The sequence below is a fragment of the Mytilus edulis genome, chromosome 5, assembly GCF_963676685.1.
Source record: "Mytilus edulis chromosome 5, xbMytEdul2.2, whole genome shotgun sequence".
Classification (NCBI taxonomy): domain Eukaryota; kingdom Metazoa; phylum Mollusca; class Bivalvia; order Mytilida; family Mytilidae; genus Mytilus; species Mytilus edulis.
Genome location: NC_092348.1, coordinates 24,824,470 through 24,850,209, shown reverse-complemented (window position 1 = coordinate 24,850,209; position 25,740 = coordinate 24,824,470). Strand labels below are relative to the sequence as shown.

At 32.1% G+C, this 25,740-nt stretch overlaps 3 protein-coding genes across 3 annotated transcripts in view; 2 read left to right on the top strand and 1 right to left on the bottom strand.

Annotated features, from left to right (window-relative positions):
• Nucleotides 1–3,034: 3,034 nt before the first annotated feature.
• LOC139523289 (galactoside alpha-(1,2)-fucosyltransferase 2-like) lies at nt 3,035–5,499 on the top strand. Its single transcript, XM_071317155.1, has 2 exons — nt 3,035–3,130; nt 3,749–5,499. Exon 2 carries the CDS (start codon nt 3,760–3,762, stop codon nt 4,888–4,890), a length of 1,131 nt encoding a protein of 376 aa, XP_071173256.1. The 5' UTR covers nt 3,035–3,130; nt 3,749–3,759; the 3' UTR covers nt 4,891–5,499.
• Nucleotides 5,500–7,188: 1,689 nt separating this feature from the next.
• Nucleotides 7,189–10,526, top strand: LOC139523291 (uncharacterized). The gene is made up of 2 exons (XM_071317158.1): nt 7,189–7,260; nt 8,965–10,526. Exon 2 carries the CDS (start codon nt 8,995–8,997, stop codon nt 10,282–10,284), a length of 1,290 nt encoding a protein of 429 aa, XP_071173259.1. The 5' UTR covers nt 7,189–7,260; nt 8,965–8,994; the 3' UTR covers nt 10,285–10,526.
• A 2,858-nt stretch (nt 10,527–13,384) lies between these two features.
• The window catches only part of LOC139523286 (glucose-6-phosphate isomerase-like), a 29,423-nt gene continuing 17,067 nt past the window's right edge, over nt 13,385–25,740 (bottom strand). Inside the window, exons 11-17 of the mRNA XM_071317153.1 lie at nt 24,916–24,999; nt 21,716–21,878; nt 19,607–19,683; nt 17,629–17,757; nt 16,583–16,658; nt 15,328–15,394; nt 13,385–14,448 (exon numbers count right to left, since the gene is read on the bottom strand). Of these exons, the coding sequence (XP_071173254.1) occupies nt 14,325–14,448; nt 15,328–15,394; nt 16,583–16,658; nt 17,629–17,757; nt 19,607–19,683; nt 21,716–21,878; nt 24,916–24,999 (720 nt within the window). The 3' untranslated portion in view covers nt 13,385–14,324. The remainder of the gene's footprint in view (nt 14,449–15,327; nt 15,395–16,582; nt 16,659–17,628; nt 17,758–19,606; nt 19,684–21,715; nt 21,879–24,915; nt 25,000–25,740) is intronic.

The following is a 25,740-nucleotide window of genomic DNA, read 5'->3' as shown; positions in this document are numbered from 1 at the left end:
TTGCATCTTTCCTGGTGGCTTAGTTGACCCCTTCCTAGGCCAAGCTATTGTATTCGGTATTATTTTATTATCGTTTTATGTTTTGCATTCATTATTATCAGAGACATATAATACATTATATGTCTCTGTTATTATCTTGTTGGAAAATGTATATGTATATATTATATATTGTTTATTTTTGTATGAGAAACATTTTTACTCTGAATAAGTATAAATATTGCAATTCAACTTCTTGTTTCTCTTTTCATTTATGCATTGCCCAAATGGTCCAATAAATGTTAAATACATGAGATACTCGCCGATTCATTCAAGTGAAAGGTAAACCTTTCGTTGTTTGTTTGGGTTGAAGGAGGAAAGCATAAAGGCAAGTTATTTTAATAACTCATTTTATGCAAACGACGAAAACCATTAATTCATTTCTTTTTGATTATTTTCATAATCCTTTGGGGAACCTCTGCATTACGCTCTGTTGACTGGATGCCCATTGGTTAGTTTATTCACTATGTATCTTATTACACTTTCTTGCTTATCTACAGATCGATAGTTTTGTAAACAAGATTTTTATTTTGAGATTTTATAAACTTTCCCACCCTCCTTCCCCTTTCCAACACCTGTAGCTTTTTATTTAAGATATTGGTTAGATGTTCATATATATTTTTGGTCAATTACAAATGTATTTTGGTAATAACGCCAGTTTATTAGTTTGTTGGCTACCATCTTCATTTTTGTATGCTTATGTAGCATGTGTTACATTTATCATTTTATATCTTTATATGGCTTAGTTGACCCCTTCCTAGGCCAAGCTATTGTATTCTGTATTATTTTATTATCGTTTTATGTTTTGCATTCATTATTATCAGAGACATATAATACATTATATATGTCTCTGTTATTATCTTGTTGGAAAATGTATTATATTATATATTGTTTATTTTTGTATGAGAAACATTTTTACTCTGAATAAGTAAAAATATTGCAGTTCAACTTCTTGTTTCTTTTTTCATTCATGCATTGCCCAAATGGTCCAATAAATGTAAATTACATGAGATACTCGCCGATTCATTCAAGTGAAAGGTAAACCTCTCGTTATTTGTTTGGGTTGAAGGAGGATATCCTTGAAATATATTCCAAATACGTAGGTTTGTCTGTACTCAGAGTAAATTTTGAGGTGAAAAATCAACCATTTTAGGCAAAGGGTCCACACGAACCTTAACTGGAAGACAAGTCCATTCGTTAGTAAAATACGGATAAACAGATACAAAATTTGAAAAGTTTAACCACAGAGTGAAGGTATTATTTAAGGTTCATTGTGGACCCTTTGTCTGAAATGGTTGATTGTTCACCTCTGTTCTTCATTAACTCTCTTTTGAATAAAAAAAAAACACTTAAATTATCAATCATTGACAATATGGCCAAACTTACATATTTTAAGTATTTTCTTTCTTAATATAAACATAGTAAAATGATGGTCATAAGAGTAAAAATCTGTTTACTGGTTTATTCTTTGATAAACGATTTAGATTGGACCTGGTTATCTGAGGAAACTTTCTTTCTGATAAACAATACTATAAGTTGGAGGTCACCTTAAAATTGTTGACTGTCATAAATCTTGATCAAAAATAAAAAAATAATTATATATAATCCATAAAGCAGGGGAAATCAACTTTGTATATTTATATAAACGATCATACTTGTAAATAAATAAATATATAAGCTTTATTTAGAGTTGGCAAAGTATACAAACAGAGACAACATACGCTCGAATGAGCTTTTAGCAATTATTCTTTGCGTATTTGTTTTTAAACTTTTGGGTCAGAGGAAGCCATGGAAAGTAATTTATTTCTAAATAACCTGCACGTTTACCCTTTTGTCATTTCAGTATTATAGATTGTAGATTTTTTCATTAAAGATTTTTATTGATGCACATTTTCATTTTTTATTTTGCTACACTTGAAGTGTTGCTTTTTCGGTAAAATTGGTTTTGGTTTTAAGACCACCTTTTCTATTTTTTTTTTTTAAATACTCGAAAGCAAAATTGTGATGAGAATAATAACAGTTGTTGGCACCATTCAAATTCACACAAAATTTCATTGAAGTTCAAGGTTTAATAAAATATACTTACCGAGAATATTAATTACCAGGCCAATAGTCAGTACTTTCAATGATATATCATAGAGAGGGTCTTTCTCTATAAATGAATAGTTAATCAAATTTCAAAATATTCGAAACTATATGTTTGGTTTAACCCAAAAACATAGAGGATATTAACTTTTGTCAAAACTCTTTAGAATGTTTGGTTTTCAATGCGTTCCATCTTTATTATATGAGATTTTTCAATTATCTGATTTTTTTTTAAAGACAACATGCGTTTGTTGTACCACATTTTAAACTTAGTAAATAGAATATTTGGAGAATTTCACATTTTACATAAAAACTCGTTACAATTTCACATTCAAAAGATGGTAGATTTATTTAGGGACTATCTTTACCTTACATAAGCACGATTATGATAATATGAACCAGTGGTGGATCCAGTGTATTTGAAAGGGAGGGCTCTTCCATAAAACAGAATCTTTAAAACATTTTGGCGATTTTAAACTAAAAGCAAACCCATATGAATTGTGAAAAAAATGATATAATAAAAAATAAAATGGCGATAAAAAAGGGGACGTCTTTGTCTATTGCATCCGCACCTGTAAACAGTTTAAAATATTTCATTATAATGTGACTATGTGGTATGAAAACAAATTGTATTGTTTTTGTACTTCCATATACCGGTCATTAGTTGAATCAATAAATATATTCTTTTTATCCACTGTATGTGTAGCATGTATATATTGTATATGCTATGTTTGAAAATAACATTTTTTTGTACATAGAATACAACTTAAAGTTTTTAAACTATTTGAATGCTATATTTTGTTCCGTGCTCTGGTCCCTCATGCTCACAGTATGTGCGTTTCTAAAATAAATACGACGTGTGACTGTCGTTGATAATTTACAATTGTTCTATAAATAAATTCAGATAAGTAGCCTCTATTTCATGTATATACAATTATAGTGTGTGTGTACCTGGTGAAATTTTGTTTGTTTATACACAATATGAGACATTTTAAAAGCTAGACTTTAGGTTTGTATACTTTCCTAATGATATATATTTTGACTCCCGTTTATGCTTTACCAGGTATATGAGCCACATAACGGGCAATATATACAGAGACGCCACGTTAATCAAACGTACATTATAAATATAATGTTTATATGATCTTATATGGTGTTCTTGTTAATTGCATTCTATATTAATCATTGTTTTAGTCATAATTCAGATTGTTGATGTCGGTGAATTGAATTTTCACCAAACAGCAGTCGCCCACTAAAATTTTGTATCCTAAAGTCTTTTTGATCGCGTGTGGTAGAACAATTAATATCCATAAAACATTTGACTTTCTTTTGCACGTGTTTGTAATGTTTTGGTAACTCTATTTTTCATTTATCGTGTGTGATAATTTCATGGAATTTGATGTTAGCTATACAGTTATCCACTGAAGACCAGGAAGTTTTATATGTTAAAAGAGACAATCACTACATCATTTGTAAATTGAATACCATTGTCTAAATGGTGCTATATATTATAGACTTTGCAGTTTCAAGTATACCGTTATAGCCACATGCAGCTAGACATACCTCAGTTTAAGAAAATTACAGTAATTTATCGATTATCGATTATGCAAATCTTATTATTTTTCAGTACGGGCAAGAATGAAGAAAGTCTTATTACTTATATTGACGTCTGGAGCCTGCATAATTGTTTACAGTTTCATTATTTACTGGGATACCATTTACGGCGTTATTAAAGACAACCTTCCAAAGCTCGACCAATTTGGGTCCAGGGAGCTCACAACAACAAGTAATAGCAACCAGGGGTCGTTGCGGTCAATTGACCAGAGTGTCACAACAGAGAAGACAATTGTTTCAACAAAATTACTGAATAAGCTATATTTGGAAAAATCACTTATGCCTGGCAATTTTACAAATAGTCTAGTTACTAGTACTCATTTCCCTGTAAGGGAGAATTTGGCGAAGAATTACATAACAATAACATTTCAAGGTCGCTTAGGAAACCTACTTTTTGAATATGCATCTCTTTATGGCATCGCCGAACACCATAACATGATACCAGTTATTGAAGGAGGATGCCATTTAAAGAAAGTTCTAAAGATATCTGCTACTTCCGGTCAGAAATTAGCAAATGTTAAACGGTACAATGAAGTAAAGGGGTGTACATTTGAGAAAGAGGCATTTAATCTAGACAGGAAATACAACTGGATTCTTAATGGATACTTTCAAAGTTGGAAATACTTTGTTGACAGTAGTGAACATATCAGAAAAGAATTGAAATTTAAAGACAGTATACAGCATGAGGCTACTAATCAGTTTCATAAAATTCTAAATCTAAAAGGTATATCAAACACATCTACTTATGTTGCTGTGCATGTGCGTCGCGGTGATATGGTGCATTCTTCTGTCATGACCAAATATGGATACACATCAGCAGACAAACGTTATATTGATGATGCCATGACAAGTTTTCAGTTAAACTTTTCAAATCCCTTCTTCATTTTTTCCTCTGATGACATATCTTGGTGCAAGACTCATTTTACCAAAGAAAACACTGCATTCATTCTTCAAAAGAATTCACCGGAAGTTGATATGGCAATAATGACAAACTGTAATCATTCTATTATAACAACAGGCAGTTATGGCTGGTGGATTGCATGGTTAATAGGCGGTAAAACAATTTATTATAAAAATTATCCAGTCAAAGGATCTGAACTTGATAAAGTATTTAATTCAGAAACATACAGACCTCCGTCATGGATTGCTCTCTAGCTATATAGCAAACCGTTTGATTCTGAAACATAGACCTCCGTCGTGGTTACCCTCTGGCATGTATAGATAAAACAAACTATTTAATTCGGAAGTGTGCATGGCTCTATCATGAATTGTACTCAAACTGTTTGATTGTGAAACATACAAACCTTCCGTCATTAATTGCAATGAAGCTGTTATACCTTATAATGTGTACTGAAATGTTACGGAATGCTATTAGACACCTATATATATGTGATCGAATCGAGCAGGAAAAGATGTAAAGACTTTTGGAAAATTCTTTTTTTTTTTTTTTTTTTTTTTTCATTCGCTGACCTTTTTTCTGTCTATTCTGCTTTCATGTAATACCGTACAGTGTAGATTTAAGACACTCACAATTTCTTTAGAAAGAGTATTCATTTAAATAAAACGAAGTAAAATGAACTATAGAGGTATGAGTGTGTGGATAATATATCCAGAAGTCAGACCAATGGAGAAAATCATAACTTTAAACTTCCGACTGTTTGGGGAATGTCCGATTTAAAAATACTATGCTTGCTTCACGGGATTTTGACCTAACTAATCACAAGAAGGACAATAAAATATGCAACATTCGTTGTTTAAAAATTATCAATTTTACGTATGCTATTGTTCTGTAATGATTCATCCCTAGAATACAATGTATAAAAAAGAAGATGAGGTATGATGTCCGGTGAGACAAATCACCACCAGACACCAAACTGCGTAGAAGTTAACACGAAACACATACTGCATAGTAAGGTAAAGTAAATCCCCGAAATCACATATTCAAAACTATTCGAACAAGATAATTGTACGTTGGTCTGATTTATGTGCAAAACAATAAACGATACACAAAATATATAATGCTGCAACAAAGAAAACCACTGAATGACTGGCTCCTTACTTGGGACAGGCTCGATCAGAACATGTTTGCTGGTGCCAAAAAGTAAAATATCAAACATATTTAAATGGAACTGAAATCAGTAAAATTTGTGTTTGTAATGGAAAAAGGTTAAATCACAAAAAACACTGAACTCCGAGGAAAAATCAAAACCGGAAAGTCCCTAACCAAATGGAAAGACCATCATCAATATATCTGAATGTGAAATGAAATGATATGGCTTTTTTTAATTTCTTGTTGTTGACAAGAGTTTGTGGGAACTCGGATTCATAGGAACATAGGAACAGGCCGGCAAGGAGAGGCGCACAGTTAGCTTCCATAGGAATGCCGACAACTTCCAAATTCAACAAATATGTTGTCAATAAGAAAATCCAGCATACTGATCACTTGTTCCTCTGTTAAGCTTTTTTTCATTACAAACTGTTACAATAATTTGGTATCCCAAAGCAATATATTCATGGCGTACTAGTACCAATTTTATATCGAAGAAAATCACTGTGAATAATCCTATTTTTGTTAGACGATTTTTCAATTTCACATTGGGAATGTGGTGTTCAGGTTTGAAAAATCAAAAGTTTTGATAGACTTAGTTTCAGAGAAAGATCCAAGATTTAGAATTATCCAGAAATTCTTTTAAATTTTTTAGAATCCAAATATGGTTAATACCAGTACGCTCGTAAACAGTGAACAGAACTTTTATCAATATAATGGGCAATTCCTTCATAGAACATGAAATGAGCCGGCAACGCACCGTTGTTTGTATTGAACTGCTGAAGCTAAGATAAATCCTCAGAAAAAATTTCATTGAAACCATGAAAGACTCATGATTCGCCAAACTCTCATCCTTGTCAAATGATATGATTTTGTATGTGGGATTACCTGAGTGCTTTACTATTCCTTATTCTTTAACAAGACACTCGTAATAATACGAGAAATCATTAAACAAAAAGAAATCATATGACGGCAATTGTCATTTAATTAAAATACTGTTGACCTAACTCACTATGAGTCATAATTTTATTTTGGACGTATTACGTCTTCTGATAGGCTGAAAGGTTTTAATTTTAAAGATCATAGACGTAATTTTGTCATGTGACCGTGACATCATCAACGTTTTTTTTTTAATAAATTTACTTTACGCCGTAAAAAATGGAATTAAGAATGAAACTTTAAGGAAATACTTATATTGTTGCTGTCTTTTTAAAACAATCTGAAAATGTGGTGCACACCGAATAACCCGCACATTCCTTAATTAAATATTTGCTATCATATATTCCTCTGGTACGCCTGTTTGAATTAAGTTTTAAAAGTCTCATTGTCATGTTTAAATGCGTTATAACCGATCGTGACAGATTACATCTTTGTATACCGTTATTATATTTTATCATTATTCAATCATTTAAAAACTATAAAACCGTACATTTGTATATATTGATATACAATTAAGTGGATGTCACTGTGTTGTATAAGTAAGTAGACAATAACTACATTAAAGATTTTGTTTTCTCATTTTAATATTTATTCACTGAAATACAAGCAGCTTAAGGTAGCACAATACAAAGATTTTTTCACTCCCATTCAGATTACTTTAAACTGATGTAATTCATTTCATCCTTCTTTATATTTTATAAATGAGGTACCAAAAGAAAGAAGAAAGATTAATCTTTCAAACTATGATAATTTCATTATGACAAAACTATTTCATAATTAATTATTATGTAATTAGTTGCTATATTGTGATGTCCACACTTGAATGAATTTATAGCGTCTTTGTTCTTCATAGCATCCCAAAATATTTTATAGATTCTTGTACAACACAGCTTGACCTCCATTGGTGAATTGAACATGGTTTTAAAGCTAGCTAAACCTCTCACTTCTATGACAGTCGCAACAAATTCCATTATATTGACAAAGATGTGTGAACAAAACAAAAACACTAAGTAAAAATGTCTTAAATAAGGTAAATAGTTTAATTCGGTAGGTCACATTCGTGAAAAGGGAACGGGAATGTAGTTACGACATAAGGAACATATCCAATATCATCTGTGAAACGGATATTCCTTAATTGGCGGTATTTTGTTCACGGTTATGGTTGTCTTTCTGATATTGTTTTACATCTCCCCCTTTTTTTAAATCAGTTTTGTATTTACAGTGTCATAGATCAAATTAATTCGTTCAGTATATGTACACTTGTTTTTTTATATCTTTTGATTGAGTTAAGCCATTTCATGATATTTTATAGTGTATCTTTCTTTGTCGGGATGTAAGACTATTGTTTCAGGTTAGGGTGAATGTTGGCACCTATTAAAACCCGCTGCATTTGTTAGCACCTGTCCTATGTCAGGAACCTGATGTGCAGTAGTTGTCGTTTGTTGATGTGGTTCATAAGAGTTTCTCGTTTGTTTATATAAACAAGACTGGTTTTCCTGTTTAAATAGTTTCACACTGGTCGATTGTGGGGCCCTTTATAGCTTGCTGTTCGGTGTAAGCCAAGACTCCGTGTTGAATGCCTTACTTTGACCTATAATGGTGTAGTTTTATACTTTGTGACTTGTATGAAGAGTTGTCTCATTGGCACTCAGTCATATCACTGTGGTACATCTTCTTATACCGATATTCCCTAACATTTTTTTTGGTGTTGACCTAAAGGATGTGCAACAACACCTGTCATTGTTGCCTATAGATAATGTACCTGAACACTTGTCGGGCTTAATCTTGTTGTTGGCTGAAAACTCGGTTGCAAATGTTGACCTAGATGCTGTACCTTAACGCTTGTAATTGTTGATCGAGATTATGTACCTTAACATTGATTAGTGTTGACCTTATCGATGTTACCTTATTTATATAAATCCCACAATATAAAAAAAGAAGATGTGGAATGATTGCCAATGAACAAAATTCTCCATAAAAGACCAAAATGACACAGAAGTAAATAACTATTAGGTCACCGTACCGGCTTTCAACAATGAGCAAACCCGTATAATCAACTACGAAAAGCCAAAAAATGACAAATGCAAAACAATTTAAAAGAGAAAACTAACGGACTAATTTTGGTACAAAATTAAATGAACGAAAACGTATAATATGTAACACATCAACAAACGACAACCACTGAATTACAGGTTCCTGACTTTGGAAATCCGTTTAATCATATTAATTCTATATATTTGCAGGATTGCAAGTAAAGATAGAAATATGTCAACATGATGTTTGTACGAGTTATTGTGCGTATAGTTCGTTTCATATACAAAAACATGTGGGTAGTATTGCTGTCAATTGCTTTGCTCATTTTTTGTATAGTAGTAAAGCATTTGTACAAATCAAATCCGACAAATACAGGAATGGAAAACAGTACAAACACGTGGTTGCTCGTCCTATGTACAACATTAGTGCCTAACGAAAGGCGAAATACCGTGTATAATAACACCATGCATAACTGGAGAACACTAGGTTCCGATATATTACCTGTGCTTTTTTTAAGTGATGAATACAAAACTGTAAGAGATACATTTATAAGAAACGGATGGCAAATTTTCCCGATTGAGCATTCTACATCAGACGAAATGCCCATTTTACCTCATTTTTTATCAGTCATACATCGGAAATTCAAATCAAAGTACATTGGTTATGCAAATGCTGATATTCTCTTCACAGCTGATTTGAAAAGCTCTCTTAATTTGATTGGCAAGCATATACAAGTTATTCCAGATGAAAACAGTGTTATATTCATATCAGGATGCCGCTTTGATATTGAAAATATTACATCAAAAGATATTTCCTCGTATGACAAAATACTACAGATAAAAGAAGACGCAAAAAGACACCCGCCTTCAGGACAAGATTATTTTATAACAGATTACACATATCCGTGGGGAGGGATACCCGATGTTGTTGTGGGCAAACACAAGATTGACAACTGGTTATTAATAAATGCAATTGAAAACAATCACACTGCCATTGATGCCTCGTCTTCAATTACAGCAGTTCATCAAACTGTTGATTTTGGTTCATGGGAAAGTAGTAAAATAAATTCTAGTTCGAGTGATCATTTGTACAACGAAAACCTTTTGCAGTCAGAATTCGGTCCTATCCATTTCGCCAGTGGAAATCTCAATTGCTTGCCACTCTATATGACGTACACTTACGGGAGAAAAGATGTTGTGCTTATAGAAAGAACTGTATATCCTGAATACTGTATTCGACAACAGGTATTTAGAGATTTTATTGAAATGGAAAGAAAAAATGCAGAACTACAACGCAAAAAACGTGAAAGACGACTACAAATCATGTTTACAAAGCCTAAAATTAAGGCTATTAAACCAACAGTTCCAGTTAAACACATTCATATCAAACCAAAAGATGATGACGGAAACAAGGAACGAGTCTTACAACAATTACATGCACCCAATCCTAGTTCTAGATGCCGTCTTTGTTTTCAAGAATTAACACAATTACGAGATATAATAGAAAATGTATGTAAGCAAAACTACTAACTTGCTTCGGCGTAGAAAAATAAACGAAGATGTAAAAACAGATGTTATATAAAAGTGTTGAGTAATTCTTCAATATATAAATAGGATATTGCTATTTTTTCTCTGTCCTTGGTTTGGTCTGTTTCGTGTAGGATCATTGATGATGTTAGGTTGATGAAAAACTTTAACGTGAAGTAAACTTTATCTTAAGGACAACCAACATAGGATAAATATTAAATATTAAAGCAGGTGAGACATTTTAATCTTGTTTTTCAATATATACGACTGTTTATCCCAGCTTCACTTGACAATTTATGTGTAACTTTACCTTAATTACTTCCGTTTGCTTACTATAACCTTGGATTTTTTTTTATATTGAACACTGATCACAATACTCTTTTCAATAAATTTTAATAACAGACAGACCGAACCAACCACCGACAAATGAATCATCAAGAATCATTAAATATGATGTACAGTTCAACAGACCATACCAAACATCAACACTTGACTCAACAAGAATCACTTAAAATACAGCACAATACAACAGATCATATAAACCACCGACACCTGACTCAACAAAAAACACTCAAAATACAGCACAATACAACAGACCATATAAACCACCGACACCTGACTCAACAAGAATCCATAAAAATACAGTACAGTACAATAGACCATATCAACCACATGCACCTGACTCAGCAAGAAACACTTAAAATACAGCACTGTACAACAGACCAAACAAACCACCGACACCTGACTCACAAAAAATCACTTAAAATACAGCACAGTACAACAAACCATATAAAAAACCGACACCTGACTCAACAAGAATCATTAAAAATACAGCCCAGTGCAACAGACCATATCAACTACCGACACCAGACTCAACAAGTCACTTAAAATACAGCATAGTACAATAGATCGTACCAACCATCGATACCTGAGTGAACAAGAAACACGAAAAATTCAACACAGTTCAACACACCATATTAATCACCGACACCTGACTTAACAAGAAAAAATAAAAATTAAGAACAGTACAACAGACCATATCAACCACCGACATCTGTCTCAACAAGAATCAATAAAAATACAGCACAGTACAACATACCACATTAACCAACACCTGTCTCAACAAGAATCCCTAAAGATACTGCACAAAACAACAGACCATATCAACCAACCACATCTGTCTCAACAAGAATCACTTAAAATACAGCACAGTACTACAGACCATATCAACAACCAACACCTGACTCAACAAGAATCATTTAAAATACAGCCCAGTGCAACAGACCATATCAACCACCGACACCTGACTCAACAAGGATCACTAAAAACACAGCACAGTACAACAAATCACATTAACCAGAAGCACCTGACTCAACAAGAATCGCTAAAAATACAGCACAATACTACAGACCATAACAACCACCAACATCTGATTTAACAAGGATCACTAAAAATAAAGCACAGCACAACAGACAATTACCACCAACAACTGACTTCTTAAATTGGGACTGATGCCTTATTTTCAAAACACGGTTAATTCATCATTTTTTGTTTATAAACTCAAATAAAGGCAACAGTAGTATACCGCTGTTCAAAACTCATAAATCCATGGACAAAAAACAAAATCGGGATAACAAACTAAAAAGCTACGAAGATGACCTTGTATGGGTTAGCAATTTGTTCTTTATAGCGGATATATGGAGCATCAGATTCTAAAACTATCCTGTTGATCCCTTTGTTGCAAATGATCTGTTTGATTGATGGATATTTGTGGGTAAAGATGAAAGGTGTAATGCCAAATACAATGTCCGAAAAATGTGATGATGCGGATTCAAAAATTAATTCATCATTCTTTGTTTACAACTCAAAAATCCTGAAAGTGATGACACTAAAAGCCCTTGATCTGTGGTTGGTGGTAACAAATGTTGTGTTTTATAAGATTTGGTAGAGGCAAAGTAAAGTTTGCATTGAAATTACAAATTCAGCAATTTGTTCATTTAAAGAGGGGCATCACTCAAGAAAGGTGAATGATACCAATCAAAATTGATCTTGGTCTGTGTTTATTTAGGGTTAACTCCTTTCTGGCACATTTTCGTGGCTAATTATAATCATGATTTTCAAATTTACTTAATGTAGTTTTTAAAATAATGCGGGGTTCACACATTGCCGATTATTGCTCCCGTTTGAGATCAGACAGCGATACGACACGAAAAGTGAAAAAAGTCGGATTAGTATCCTCAGTTATCTGGAATGTCCTATTATTGTCTGAACGCAGTCGTTTTAGTTCTTAACAGATTCCTACTGTTCGGGAAGGGTCCGAATAGTTCGGCAAAGCACCCCGACAGTTAGGTGCGTCCCGTAACATTCGGGGAAACTCAGCCGATTTTGTCTAGTCGGATTACAATCGTGCCTATGTCGTGACAGATTCTGCTGTATCGGATCGAATTCCTAACAATGTTCTGTGTATTCAGGACGGTGTCCTGTGGAACGGGAATGATCTGGAGAAGTCCCGACAATAACAGAATACAATACGACTGAGACCAGACAAAGCCGTTTGCAATGCGATAGAGCGGACCGTGATAGGATTACATTCCGACAGTGCCTGATCATCCCGAGTATGCCGACAGTTTTCGAACGGATAACTTCCGTCAGCGTCGGTTCACTGTCTTGTCACTATCTGATCTCTGTCGGATTACATTCGGTAGAATCGGGACGCAGTCGTGACAGACTCGGTCGAATTTTACCTGGCGAAAGATACAAATCGGATTTCCATCCACGATTCACAGGATCTTGATCAGACTTTTGAAAAATTTTAATCGGGAATGTTCCTGTCAAGGACGGCAGTAAAAATCGTGAATGTGTGACCCCAGCTTAAAGAAAGAGCCAAGTTTTACATGTTCGTGACAACTTTTATTCACGTTATTTTTCTTATCACAAAAGTCATGAAAAATAAATCGCTCGTGAAAATGAGTTGATTTACAGTACTCACTGTATTGCAGTTACAAACTATGACTGAAAGTTGCAGGAAAGGAGAGAAGAAACTGTAAAGTTAAGGCTGGCTGATGTTCAAAGGGCAGATAACTCAACATATTTTGAACGAATATACAATTCAATATTTATTGTATTCCTCATACAAAGAGCTTACTAGTAACATTCCATGTCAAGTAAACAAAAACATTTATATGGCACTAATACCCAAGCAGAAGATTCAACACATAGCAAATCATTGAAATAGTTAATGCTGAAGTTTATCTACATCCAATTTGATGTCTATAAAACAAAACAAAATAAATGTGTATCTGGAAGTAATATATCACTTATATTTATCAATAAACAATGGCAGAAGAAAAGATTTATATTTTTGTCAAAGGGTCAAAGTAAACATTTTGTCAAAATTTTTTGAAAATTAAACACGATAAATTAATTTGAGTGCAAGGTGTGTGGTACCACCTTTAGTTTAACAACAGTATTATGCCATGTGTAGTACATGTACTGGATCTCTAAAGTTAAACTATAGCAGTTATTAATTTAATATTTTTTGTTAAAATATTTTAATGTAAGCAGATTAATATATTTGTGTAGGTCCAATAATGAATTCTCATCTAACATATTATGCTATACATAATTATTTTTACCCAATCAAATTGAACAGAGTATAGAAACTATAGGAAAAATAATCACTATAAATACTCTATCTAAAGATATGTAACAAATAAAATGAAAAAGGCAAAAATAAATAAAACAAAAACAGATCTTACTTAACTATATATTAACAATATACTATACACAAGAAATATAGCTTTGAGAAAAAGGCAACATAAAGAAACTTTTCAAGATTGATTTTTTTTAAAGATAATTATCCAATGCAGCAATTTAAAAGACCCGCCATTCTGTTTCTTACATGTTTTAACAGAAAATACTTTAACAATATATAATTTTGTGTTAAATATCTACAACAGCTTCATAATACTCATACAGATCAGGATCACAGTGCAGAGACAGAAAAATATCCTATTTAGAAGATGTCTATTTTCTATTTTTGTCTATTTTCTATTTTTCTTAATGAAATTAATAAGTCCATTTGTAGAGGAATCATGAGATGAGACTGGATCATCGTCCTTTAGTTCTGGTTGGATGGCTTTAGCAAGCTGTTTGCCCAATTCAACACTGAAAATAAATAAATACAATTATAAAAATGGTTTGCATCCTCAGTATGCAAGGCAACTATAAACAACTCCATCTAAAAAGCAGATATAATTACAAATAATATTCAGGATCAAATACATTCCCTATTAAAATAAAGCTCAATATATTTTAAGATCAGTTCAAAGTCATTTTTGTCTTGCATGCAACAAAAGTCAGGGGAAAGAGAGCAATAGAGATTGCTTTTCCCCACCAAAGGTGATGGTGACAGCAAAGATGACGATGGCATCAACAATTGTTAACTTTTCTGCTTAGTTAGATTTATAAAAATTACTTGTGATTCATGATTGATACTTAAAAATAAAGTTTCATTACTATTAATACCTATCAGTTTGAAGACTAATTTGAGGCCCTGCCCTCTAGGTCATGGTCCATTAACTTTGAGTTAATTGCAATTTTCAATAATAAGATTTCTGCTTCAGTCAGTTATTGTGTTATTCTCAGTTCATATCTATTTTAGGACTATTTCAAGGTCCTGCCCCCTAGGACATAGTCCAACCATATTAAATATTAGCAATCTTTAAAGTTTTCTATAAGATAACAGTACTTTCTGTACATCTCAATTTGTTGACCATTTCTAGGACCGGCCCATAGGATAATGGTTTTTTGACTTTGAATTAATAAGCAATGTTGCTGTCCATCAGATTGTCTTTTTCTGAATTTTATGCTGCCAGGCGAGCCATATCCCTGTGTCAGTAATTCATTTTTACATTCAATTGTTCAAAATTTCATCGTTTTTATGTATAAGACATAGAAACAATAAAGTTTATAATTTTCTGATTCATATATTTCATGTACACCAAATCTCTATGATAGAGGAAATAAAGTTATATATATACATACCCCCACTGATCATATGAGTTGATGTCCCAGATTGTTCCTTGTACAAATATTTTGTGTTCATACATAGCTGTAATACATGAGATTAATTGTAAAATAGAATAATCAAGATACAATTGTGAACCTAAAGATGGAGTTTTTGGTGGTACATGTAACAGGTAATTTTTGTGTCATTGAATGTCTAAATGACCAGTCATTTAACAAAAAAATGTGACGAAGTATATGCAACTTGTCAAGTACAAAACAACATCTTAATTTGAATGCACAAAGATAGTCATATAAAAAAATGTTCAACTTTTTCATTTTATTCAAACACACTTTTAAAGTACAATTACGTTCCTTTATTTCATAGACAAGCATAAATGATGGTTGATGTTCATAATTGTAAACAGCAATTGTCCAAAGTTTGATTGTTTTCTTTTCATGTTAGGGTAGTTATGAAATTTAATATGATCACTGCATATGTTTATCTTTTGTTTTTTAAGTTATTGTCATCATATTACACTATAAACAAAAATGGCAAAATCACTTTATAAAGGATGATACTTAAAAAATAAAATATGAACACTATATTTACTTATCTTAATTTTTTAAAGTCATTTTGTTATCCTTGTTTGGTAAATGAGGTAATATGATTAAATTGAAGAAACAACTCTTAAGAAAATCTACTGAAATAAATCAGGTGAAATCCTAAGGATTACAGGTCTTGAATTTTTCATTTATTGAAAGCAATATCAGTCCATAACCAGAAAATATTCTTTGGATCAACTTTAACATCAGAATCTTCAATTAGCTGGAATTTGGTGTTACAATATATCATACATTCACCTCTTGACATCTCACGGTCATAAATCTTTGGAGCATGATTTTTGTACTCAGACTCGAAAAATCAACCAATTAAATTGCTGGATTTCATGTTTCGAGCATGATTTTTGTGCTCCGAGCACTGAGCAAAGTTTTATGCCTTTTATGGTCACCACAAAATTGTTCTTTGCTTAAACATGTTTAAGTTAGTGGGTTTCATAATAATTTGTTGGATACCAATTTATGTTGATTACATGGGTACAGGTGAACCACTAAATTACATTTTCAAGGAATGACAATGTTTCTATAGGTTTGTATGCAGACTAGGATAAAACCATGAAATTAAATTTACACTAACATGTAAGTTTTCTCTAATCCACAAAAATTGATATCCACCAAAAATAAATGAATCCACAGTATGTCGCATTTTGTTGACAGCCTATGATATACTTACCTATCAGTACACCTAGCATAAAAGGTGTTAATTTCTGGAATAATATGGAATTGCTGGGACGATTTCCTTCAAAAACCTGTAATGGAAAAGGCATTAATAAATTTCATTTTAGCACTCTGGATTCAGTATCATTTGAATGGTACTAATGGTTGTGTATTTTGTGAATCAAGAGCTCTACCAAAAGACTTCTCAAAGGTGTTGGTTCATCATTCCAAGTAAAATTTAATTGTTTAAGGTGGCTCGTGGGTACAAAAATTTCAGCAAAAAATTGAACCTTTATTTTTTCATTACAAATTTTATTTATTACACTATTAGTTATTACTTTATGATATGATAAAAAAATCAACCCAAAAAATTAACCCAAAAAATCGATTCGGTTTGGCCTCAGATGACTTTTAAAATGTTTATATCATTGAAAAAGCTCCAAATTATCTCCCTTTGGTGCAAAAATGCCATTTTTGGCATTAAATTTGAAATATCTTTTTTTAGCTCATCGGTGACCTATATTTTTTATTATTGTTTTCATATAAGCTGTACATAAACTAAATAACTGTCAAATTTAAGCGATTTCTGTAATAAGGTTATTTTTTTATTTCGATATTACCTCTATTTCTCCTATTAGTTCAACAGAAAGAAAGGACATTAACAAAAATGTATGCTTCTTCCGGAGGCAGATTGTGAGCTTAAATGAGCGGTGTCCCCATTTTTTTATTTCCTTTTTCTTTGAAGTATATGATAAAGTTCATTTATAAAAAAAATATAGCGAAATCTTATATTAGAAAAAAAAAATTGATTTATACCCAGGAGCCCCCTTAACAAAAAAAATTATACCGTGCATCATAATGTATGCAGATTGTGTCAAAACTCCAACATTACGTGTCCATAAAAATTTCTTTATTTTACTTCTCATATCTATCGAAGTCTGGTGGTTGTTAAATAATTTTTTCTATCAAACAAAATAAATATAATTGGTCAATCTTAACAAAAATTAATAATAGCTCTAAAGAAGCCTTATGAGGCAGCAATACATGTTCTAAAGATTTTACCTTATGAGGCAATATATTTTCTAAAGATTCTCCTCCCATTCCTGCAGCTACCAGTTCCTCTAAAGCTTCTTCTTTAGACTTTCCCTTCATTAAAGCTTCTGTCTGGGCCAGAAAATTAGATATCAAAATCTGAAATAATATAATTTCTGTTTAAATATTTTTGTAAACAGATAGCATAAATCTCATTACAAAATTGTTTGTCTCCATCAAGACTCAAATTCTGGACTTCTTTACTACAAGGCAATGTGTTAACAAACTGAGCTAAAGAAGTAATTCCTCAGCTCAACAGCTTATGGCTGACTAAGTATCTACCACATTTAACTAAGGGAAGCAATCCTGTCACACTTAAATAACCTAATTTCGTTACCTGCACCAAGTTAGTACCATATTTGTAACCAGTAGGAATATCTGAGATGAAAATGAAGTTATTAAGCCTTGTTTCTAGTAAGATTTACATGCTTTTCTATTTAAGTAAGGTGCAAATAAAAGTTTTATAGCTGTTTTTGTAAACTAAAGCCCTCAAACTGCAACTGAAGGATAAAAATTGCAGCAATCACAGAGCCAACTCAAGTAAACAAGAAAACTGTGATGCAAATTAGAAGTTATAAGAATTATTCCATTTAATCAAAGCATAAAGGCAAGGAGGCTGAAATTTTGCTAATGTACCATTAATTTCATCCCAAACTCAAAGGCATTTTAAGGTAAGAGAGCTCATTTACACATGGGTTACTTACAAAGTTTTTGACCATGACTTTCTGCCTATGGTTTTTCTTATACTTGACACCCCTTCTAGTAGTGATGATTAATCATGTCAATTGTTCATAACCCAACTCTAGGAGAACTTTGGCAAATTAATAGTTGAGGCCCTAATAGAATTACAGAATAACTAATCAAAGAATTCAAATAGAAAAAAATATTCAACAAGTGACCGAACAACACATTAATTCACAGATGCGCGTAGCTCGATGAGTTAATTATCAGTGTTGTTTGGTCATGAGTTAAATATTTTTAAATTTTTGAATTCTTTAATTAGTTATTTTTTTTTATTACATTGGCAAATGGCTTTTTTTAAAGAAATTACTGTAAAACATGTAAGGAACTATATCTTTTTTCTACGCATTCACAATTTGTTTTGATCCTCCGTTATCGACGTCTTGACAACGCCCATTGTTGTAAGATGTCAAAGATACAACAATAACCATGTTTATTTCACATGTGAAATTATCGGTTTTTATTAAACTGGGAAATCAATGTAATTCATTGCAACCAATGTAATAATATAATTTATTGTAACATTTAAAGTTCCATATCATTTTTTTTATAATGACTTTGATATTATGTGCAATGCAAACATACCAAATCATGACCAAAAGAAATCTGAAGATTTTAAAACTCTTTTCATCTCCAACAGTTCATCTATTGTTTAGAGATATATCTGTTATATGGATTTCCTACATAGGAACATTACATTTGTCCAAAATGCAGTTCATGCCTTACAGCTTGCTTCACTGTTTTCCTTCAATGTCATAAATATTACTAATAGACATTTGTATATGGTCCCAGTTTAAACATATTTTATTCGCATAAGGTGATACATAACCCTAAAGGGGAGATTACTCTGTAAAATTCAGCTGTGAAAGTTTTAATGACTTTCCATTATTAAGGAAATATTAGGTATCTCAATGATCAAAATTAGTGTTTGTCAAACTTCTATATATCCAACGAAATTTTTCTAATAAAGTGTGTGGTGCATTTTTTTGAAATTTTTATATTTTAGTCAACGATTCAAAGTAAATATTTCCTCAAAATTTTATGAAAGTTAATGAGCCAAATTAATTTTAGCCAAGGTGTTTTGGTTTAAGTATATGCAAAAGGGATGAGATACAAGTTAATCAAACTTATAAAGCCTTGTCCATGTTTCTATCATGTGTCGTTCATATATGTTTGTTTACATTTGACCACATAAAACAACCATTACTTGATGATGTTTGCCTTCTTGTACAGGATTCTGGGTTTCTACTGGCATCATAAAATCACAGGGTATAAGCCTTGTTCCTGAAATCAAAAGGTGACCAAAAGTCAGTGTATATATCATTTTCAATGATAAATAAAACTTAAACTGTATGAAATAAAGTAAGGATCTGTATCCGAATTTTTATAGTTGAGAAATGAAACATTAATATCTAATTTCAGTAAATTTACAATAACCTCATTCTATTTTAGGTATTAATTTGACCAGAAAATACATATAAATATCTGTATGATATTCTATTGCTGTTGTCACCACTATATTTAATTATGAATACACAAACTAAGTGTCAATCCTAAGCAACTAATACAATCGGATTACAATACAGATCCTTGGTCTATATGCTTTGCTTACATGTCAGGCAGTTCATCTAGCTATGTAAATTGTCAAACATTGACAGGTATGTACATGAATCTTACAACACTTCAATCTACTCTCTGTTCTGCTAGTTATCATGTCATAAAATTATTGAAGGTGTGTTTCATTAGGACAAAACTAGAAAATTCCAAAAATTCTTCAAACAGGAAGTAAAATGGGGAATTCAGCAGGGACTGCTCTGGCTCCCAAAAAGTTGGAGCCAGAAAAATCGCCAGCTCCTACATTTTGTCGCCAGTTTTGAAAACTTGGAGCAAACTTTAGAAACAGCTATTCTTTATTTCTTCTACCATAATTTTGACTATGTTTAATTTAAATTTCTACTGCACTCAGCCTGCACTTTACATCATTTAACATGTAATACTAAGTAAGTTATTGCATAGGTTTATATACAAACAACAAAACAACATGTGTACTTTATTTTCTTTTGTCAGTATTTCATATGTACAAAAATATAAATTAGCTTATGGTCTGTATCTATATGCTACAGAATAGACCAAATGTCTTTAAATTAAAAAATAAAGAATAGAAAAAACTGGTAATTGAATAAAGAAAACAAAATAAGAGGTGTTCAAATTTACAGAATAGTGAAAATTTGTATTAAAAATAAAGAATACAGAAAAAGATGTCAAAAGGCATCCTACCCATACTGCTACTAATACCCTCTTTAACTCTTCCCATAACTCAAAAGACCTAAACATATAAATTCTAAAGCCTGAATTATGTAGACATATCTTTGACATGTCTAAAGTAGGTATTGCAATGATAGGAAAAAGTAAAATTGAGTTATCTTTCTTTATTCTGGTGTGCTCCTTCTTTGGAGGATTGTACACAGTACGTAGAAGAAGTAAGTATGATCAACAATGGATGCTGGTTTTGTTATTTTCATATCATAACTGAGGGCAGTCAAAGACCAATTGCTATTATTTTAATGGAAAACAAGTAAAAAGATGTTTTAAACAAGTTGATTATGGGTTTTGACTTCCTGTCAGTTACACTTTCTTCATACAACTGCAGTAAACATCGAAATTCTGTTGATGTATGAACATTTCTTCAAATGAAATAGACAAAATGCTGACTGATGAATTCTATTGAATTAATTAATGTGGATGATCTTTAATGACCTATCTGATAACTGGATTAGCTGTAACAACAGATTATGACACCTGTTGTAACTGTTGATTGGCTTGGGGTCGTAAACAAAGTCATAAACTTGTCGCCAGGTGAAATTTTGTATAATTTTTTTTTTTTTAATATTTACCAATTAAAATGGAGATTGATATTGTCAAGAAATGAAAGTTTTTACATTAGAAAATGTTGGTGCCAGAAATATCGCTAGCAGCCATATTTTGTCGCAAGTAAAAAAAATAATTGAAAATTGCGACATTGGCGATGCACAGCGCGGTCCCTGCATTGGCAAACCCTTGAAAGAGAAGCAAGGACTGATAATCTGCATGTCAATGAGATTGACATTTAGAAAGTCTTTCTTTTGACATAAAAAATAGTAAAAAAATAAACTAAGTGAAAAAATTACATAAGTTTTCTTAAAATCACAATTAATTGCCAGATAAATTATTAATAACCACTTTACAGAAGATTTCTGCTGCTAAAAATTCCCAATCGAATCTGAATGGTTATAAAATATATCAAATTGATTAGGAAACACCCTGCTTGTAAATTTACCTTGATGTATAAGCTGGTAGAATGCATGTTGACCATTAGTACCTGGCTCCCCCCAGATAACAGGACCAGTGGAATAATCCACACGTTGTCCATTTCTGGTGATGTATTTACCATTACTCTCCATATCACCTTGTTGGAAGTATGCTGCAAATCTATGCATATACTGTAAGAAATTAGTAAATAAAATATCAATTATCAAAAAATCATTAAAATAATCAGTGTTTAATTTATGGCAGTTTTATAGTCTCAGAAAAACCTGTACTTATCTCCCTTTATTTTGCATCTGTTGTCTACATTGCTAAACAGTTCTTTTGTTTTGTTGTGTTGATGGGTGACTGTCTTACCAATCCTTTTGATTGAAAAGAATGTGTTTGTAGCACATTGATGCTCCACTCACACTATCATTTTCTATGTTCAGTTCAGTGGAGCATGAAATTGGGGTCAAAACTCTAATTTGGCATAAAAATTAGAAAGATCATATCATAGGGAACATGTGTTCTTAGTTTGAACTTGAATGGACCTCAACTTCCTTGATCAAAATCTTTAACCCTAAGGGGGACAAACGAACAAACACATACTAAACAAGAATGTGTCCATATCAGTGCTCTAGCTAGAAATCAAAAGGGGCAGGGTGCCAGTGGAGGGCAGGGCACTTTTTATGATAAGAAAGGGCACTGCTAATTTTTTTTGTCTACGTTTCTGTGTGTATCACGAGTTAACGAATCTCTTTTTTTTTTTTTACTGTATATGTTGTTTTTTTTAAATAAAGATGTTTTTCAACTATAGTGCCTAACAAGATTTTGTGAGGTAGACGAAATTGACTTTAAAACGATCGTATTGACTTTTGATGTCCAGAAATAGGCAGATCAAACATATTTTGACTTTATTTACTGACTTGTTAAGTTTGGGATTAATTGTAATTAACACATTCCAATGAGACTGAAAAATGCTTTTTTTTTGTTATGATAAATAATAATTTTACCTGCCGTAGTCGTGCGTAAAATATATTTCGGCATTTCTCTTAAGAAATGACTTATTTAATGGAACAAAACGTCCTATTTGTAAACTTTCTCTTTTATCTCCACAATAGGCTTTTAAAAAATAATCTTTCGACTGTGTATTCAGAAAATTTTGTGAAAATAGAAGAAGTGGCAATTCTTACCTTTCATACCTTAACTTTCATTGATAAAACATAATATTGACTCGTCCAGTGTCCAGTTTGAAGGTAATTTTAGTTACCGTACACATTCATGCACGTTATAATTAATCAATAGTCATGTATGAAAGGCATACACAAGTTTGAAGGTAAACTAATAACAACTTAATCCAATCAAATTGCCTACGATTCAATATTAATGACCAGTCCACATCATAAAATGTATAGGGGTAAACTGGGTAGGGAGAAAATGTCAGATATTTTAAGTTCATTATTTTGCAACAACGAATAAAAATTTGTTAACCAATAGATTTGCTATAATTTCATAAACATGTTTTTCTGTATCGGTATAGTTTTTGGATCTTTTATTTGCGTATTTAAGGCTGTAAAAAGTTTGGCCTTCAAAAGTCAACATAATCATTGACTTTATACAGAAAATTCGCCTTTTTAAAACATTGTATGTATCACGAATAATACGCGACAACAAAGTAAAATCATTTCTTAAAACACCTCAAAAAAAATCATTCTGATTGATACAGTGGTATTGTCATAAATTGCGCTGGAGTGAACAGTGGTACAGCAAACGTCGAATTCCCTCACACAATGTTATCACACACTATAGTCTTTATTTCATTGTTTGTGTAGTTATGAATGATATAGTACATCTTCATCAACATATTATGTTTTCACAGTTTAACTTTGCTCTCCCCGTTATCAAAGAATATGTGGGTTTTTTTTTTATCTATATAGGAATTATAGCTTTTAATACATCATATCAACTGAATTTGAGAGCATTACTAATTTAACAATGTTTAGAACATGGATTGCTAAAAGTATAATTATCAAGTAGAAATTGCAATATATATTTTTTAATATGTTCAAAGACAGTTAATATCTTTAAGGTAACATTACTATGTTATATATATATTAAATTAGTAATTTATTCCTTTTTTTGATACTAGATAATATTTTTAGAGCACAAATTTGTAATAAGCTAAAACAGGGGAAGTAACTCCAAAATCAATTTCCACCACGTTTGGGTTAATTAAAAACTGTGCTTGTCGCTAACAAGTTGAGATGGAAGACATTTCTGTAAAGGCATAGTTTTATTTTGATGACTTAAATTCAATTCTAAAGTCACGAAAGTCTTCATTTATATACGCTCTTCCATTGTGACTTGGACATCGAAAATGCCGACCCAAGCAAAACACACTCGCTGACACATTCATCAAAAGTATGACAAAAAGATACATTGTCCTAATTAAATTACCTAGTTATTAACACCTTTGAAGTCTTTATCATAGTAATTGATTGTAATGACATGATAAACCTGGGGGCAATCACACAGGTGTCATATATGTAATTAACTTGGAGATCAGAAATCGACAAAACAAAATTTTACCAAAACGGCACAAGATAATTTTGGAAAAAGACGACAGGGCAGAAGGGCGCGGATGAAGGCACCCAGGGCGCGGCGCCCTTCTATTTTGGGCTAGCGAGACCACTGGTACACGAATGCCCCACTCACACTATCATTGTCTATGTTCAGTGGACCGTGAAATTGGAGTCAAAACTTTAATTTGGAATTAAAATTAGAAAGATCATATCATAGGGAACAAGTGTACTAAGTTTCAAGTTGATTGGACTTCAACTTCTTCAAAAACTACCTTGACCAAAAACTTTAACCTGAAGCGGACAGACGAACAGAGGCACAGACGGACGGACGGACGAACGGAGGCACAGACGGACGGACGGACGAACGGAGGCACAGACCAGAAAACATAATGCCCCTCTACTATCGTAGGTGGGGCATAAAAGCATAATGCCACTATGTTGGGCATAAGGACTTCAACTTCATCAAAAACTACCTTTACCAAAAACTTTAACCTGAAGGGGGACAGACGGACAGACGAATGAACAAATGAAAGAAGGAATGTACAGAATGAAAAACATAATGCCCCTATGTTGGGTATAAAATAGTAAATGTGGCCTAAATTAACAATTCAACCTGTAGTTATATTTATACACTGTTTATGTTACTTACCTGATCATACGGAAGAAGAGTCTGAGTTTCAGCTTTGTAGAAGTTACTGTACCATATACCAAGTAAAGCTAATATAACTGGTACCTAAAACAGAAATTATTGCACCTTCAGTAAACATTGTAAAAATAACTGGTCCATTTACCAAGTAAAATATAGAAATAACTGATTCTTTTTATATGTGTTTGAATAATAAGTTTTACCTCTTGACTTTTATTTTCACTGTGGTCTGGAAAGTAAAATCACAAAAATACTGAACTCAGAGGAAAATCAATTCAGAAAGTCTATAATCACATGGTAAAATCAAATAAAAAACGCATCAAAAACGAATGGACAAGAACTGTCATATTCTGACTTGGTACAGGCATTTTCAAATGTAGAAAATGGTGGATTGAACCTGGTTTTATAGCTAGCTAAACCTCTCACTTGTATGACAGTCGCATCAAATTCCATTATATCGTCACTGATGCGTGAACACAACAAGCAGACACAATAAGTAAAAAGGTAAAAAAATAGGGGTACAGCAGTCAACAGTGTGTTATCATCTAAATCACTATAAAAACAACAAATGTAACGAAGAAGCACAAAAAGGCATACATCAAATTAACATCCTCATTTTGTTTATATTATACGTTTCAATTTATCTATGTAAAATGCACCCATAAAGAATGGCGGGTTTTAAGTACTGGTGTTAAATTGCGCATTTGAAATTTGCACAGGTAGACATGAAATAATTTTGTCGTTCAAAGTATGACGGGATACATAAATACAAGAAAAGAAACTGTTGTATTAAGAAATATATTCAAACATGATGTCAAATGTAAAAAA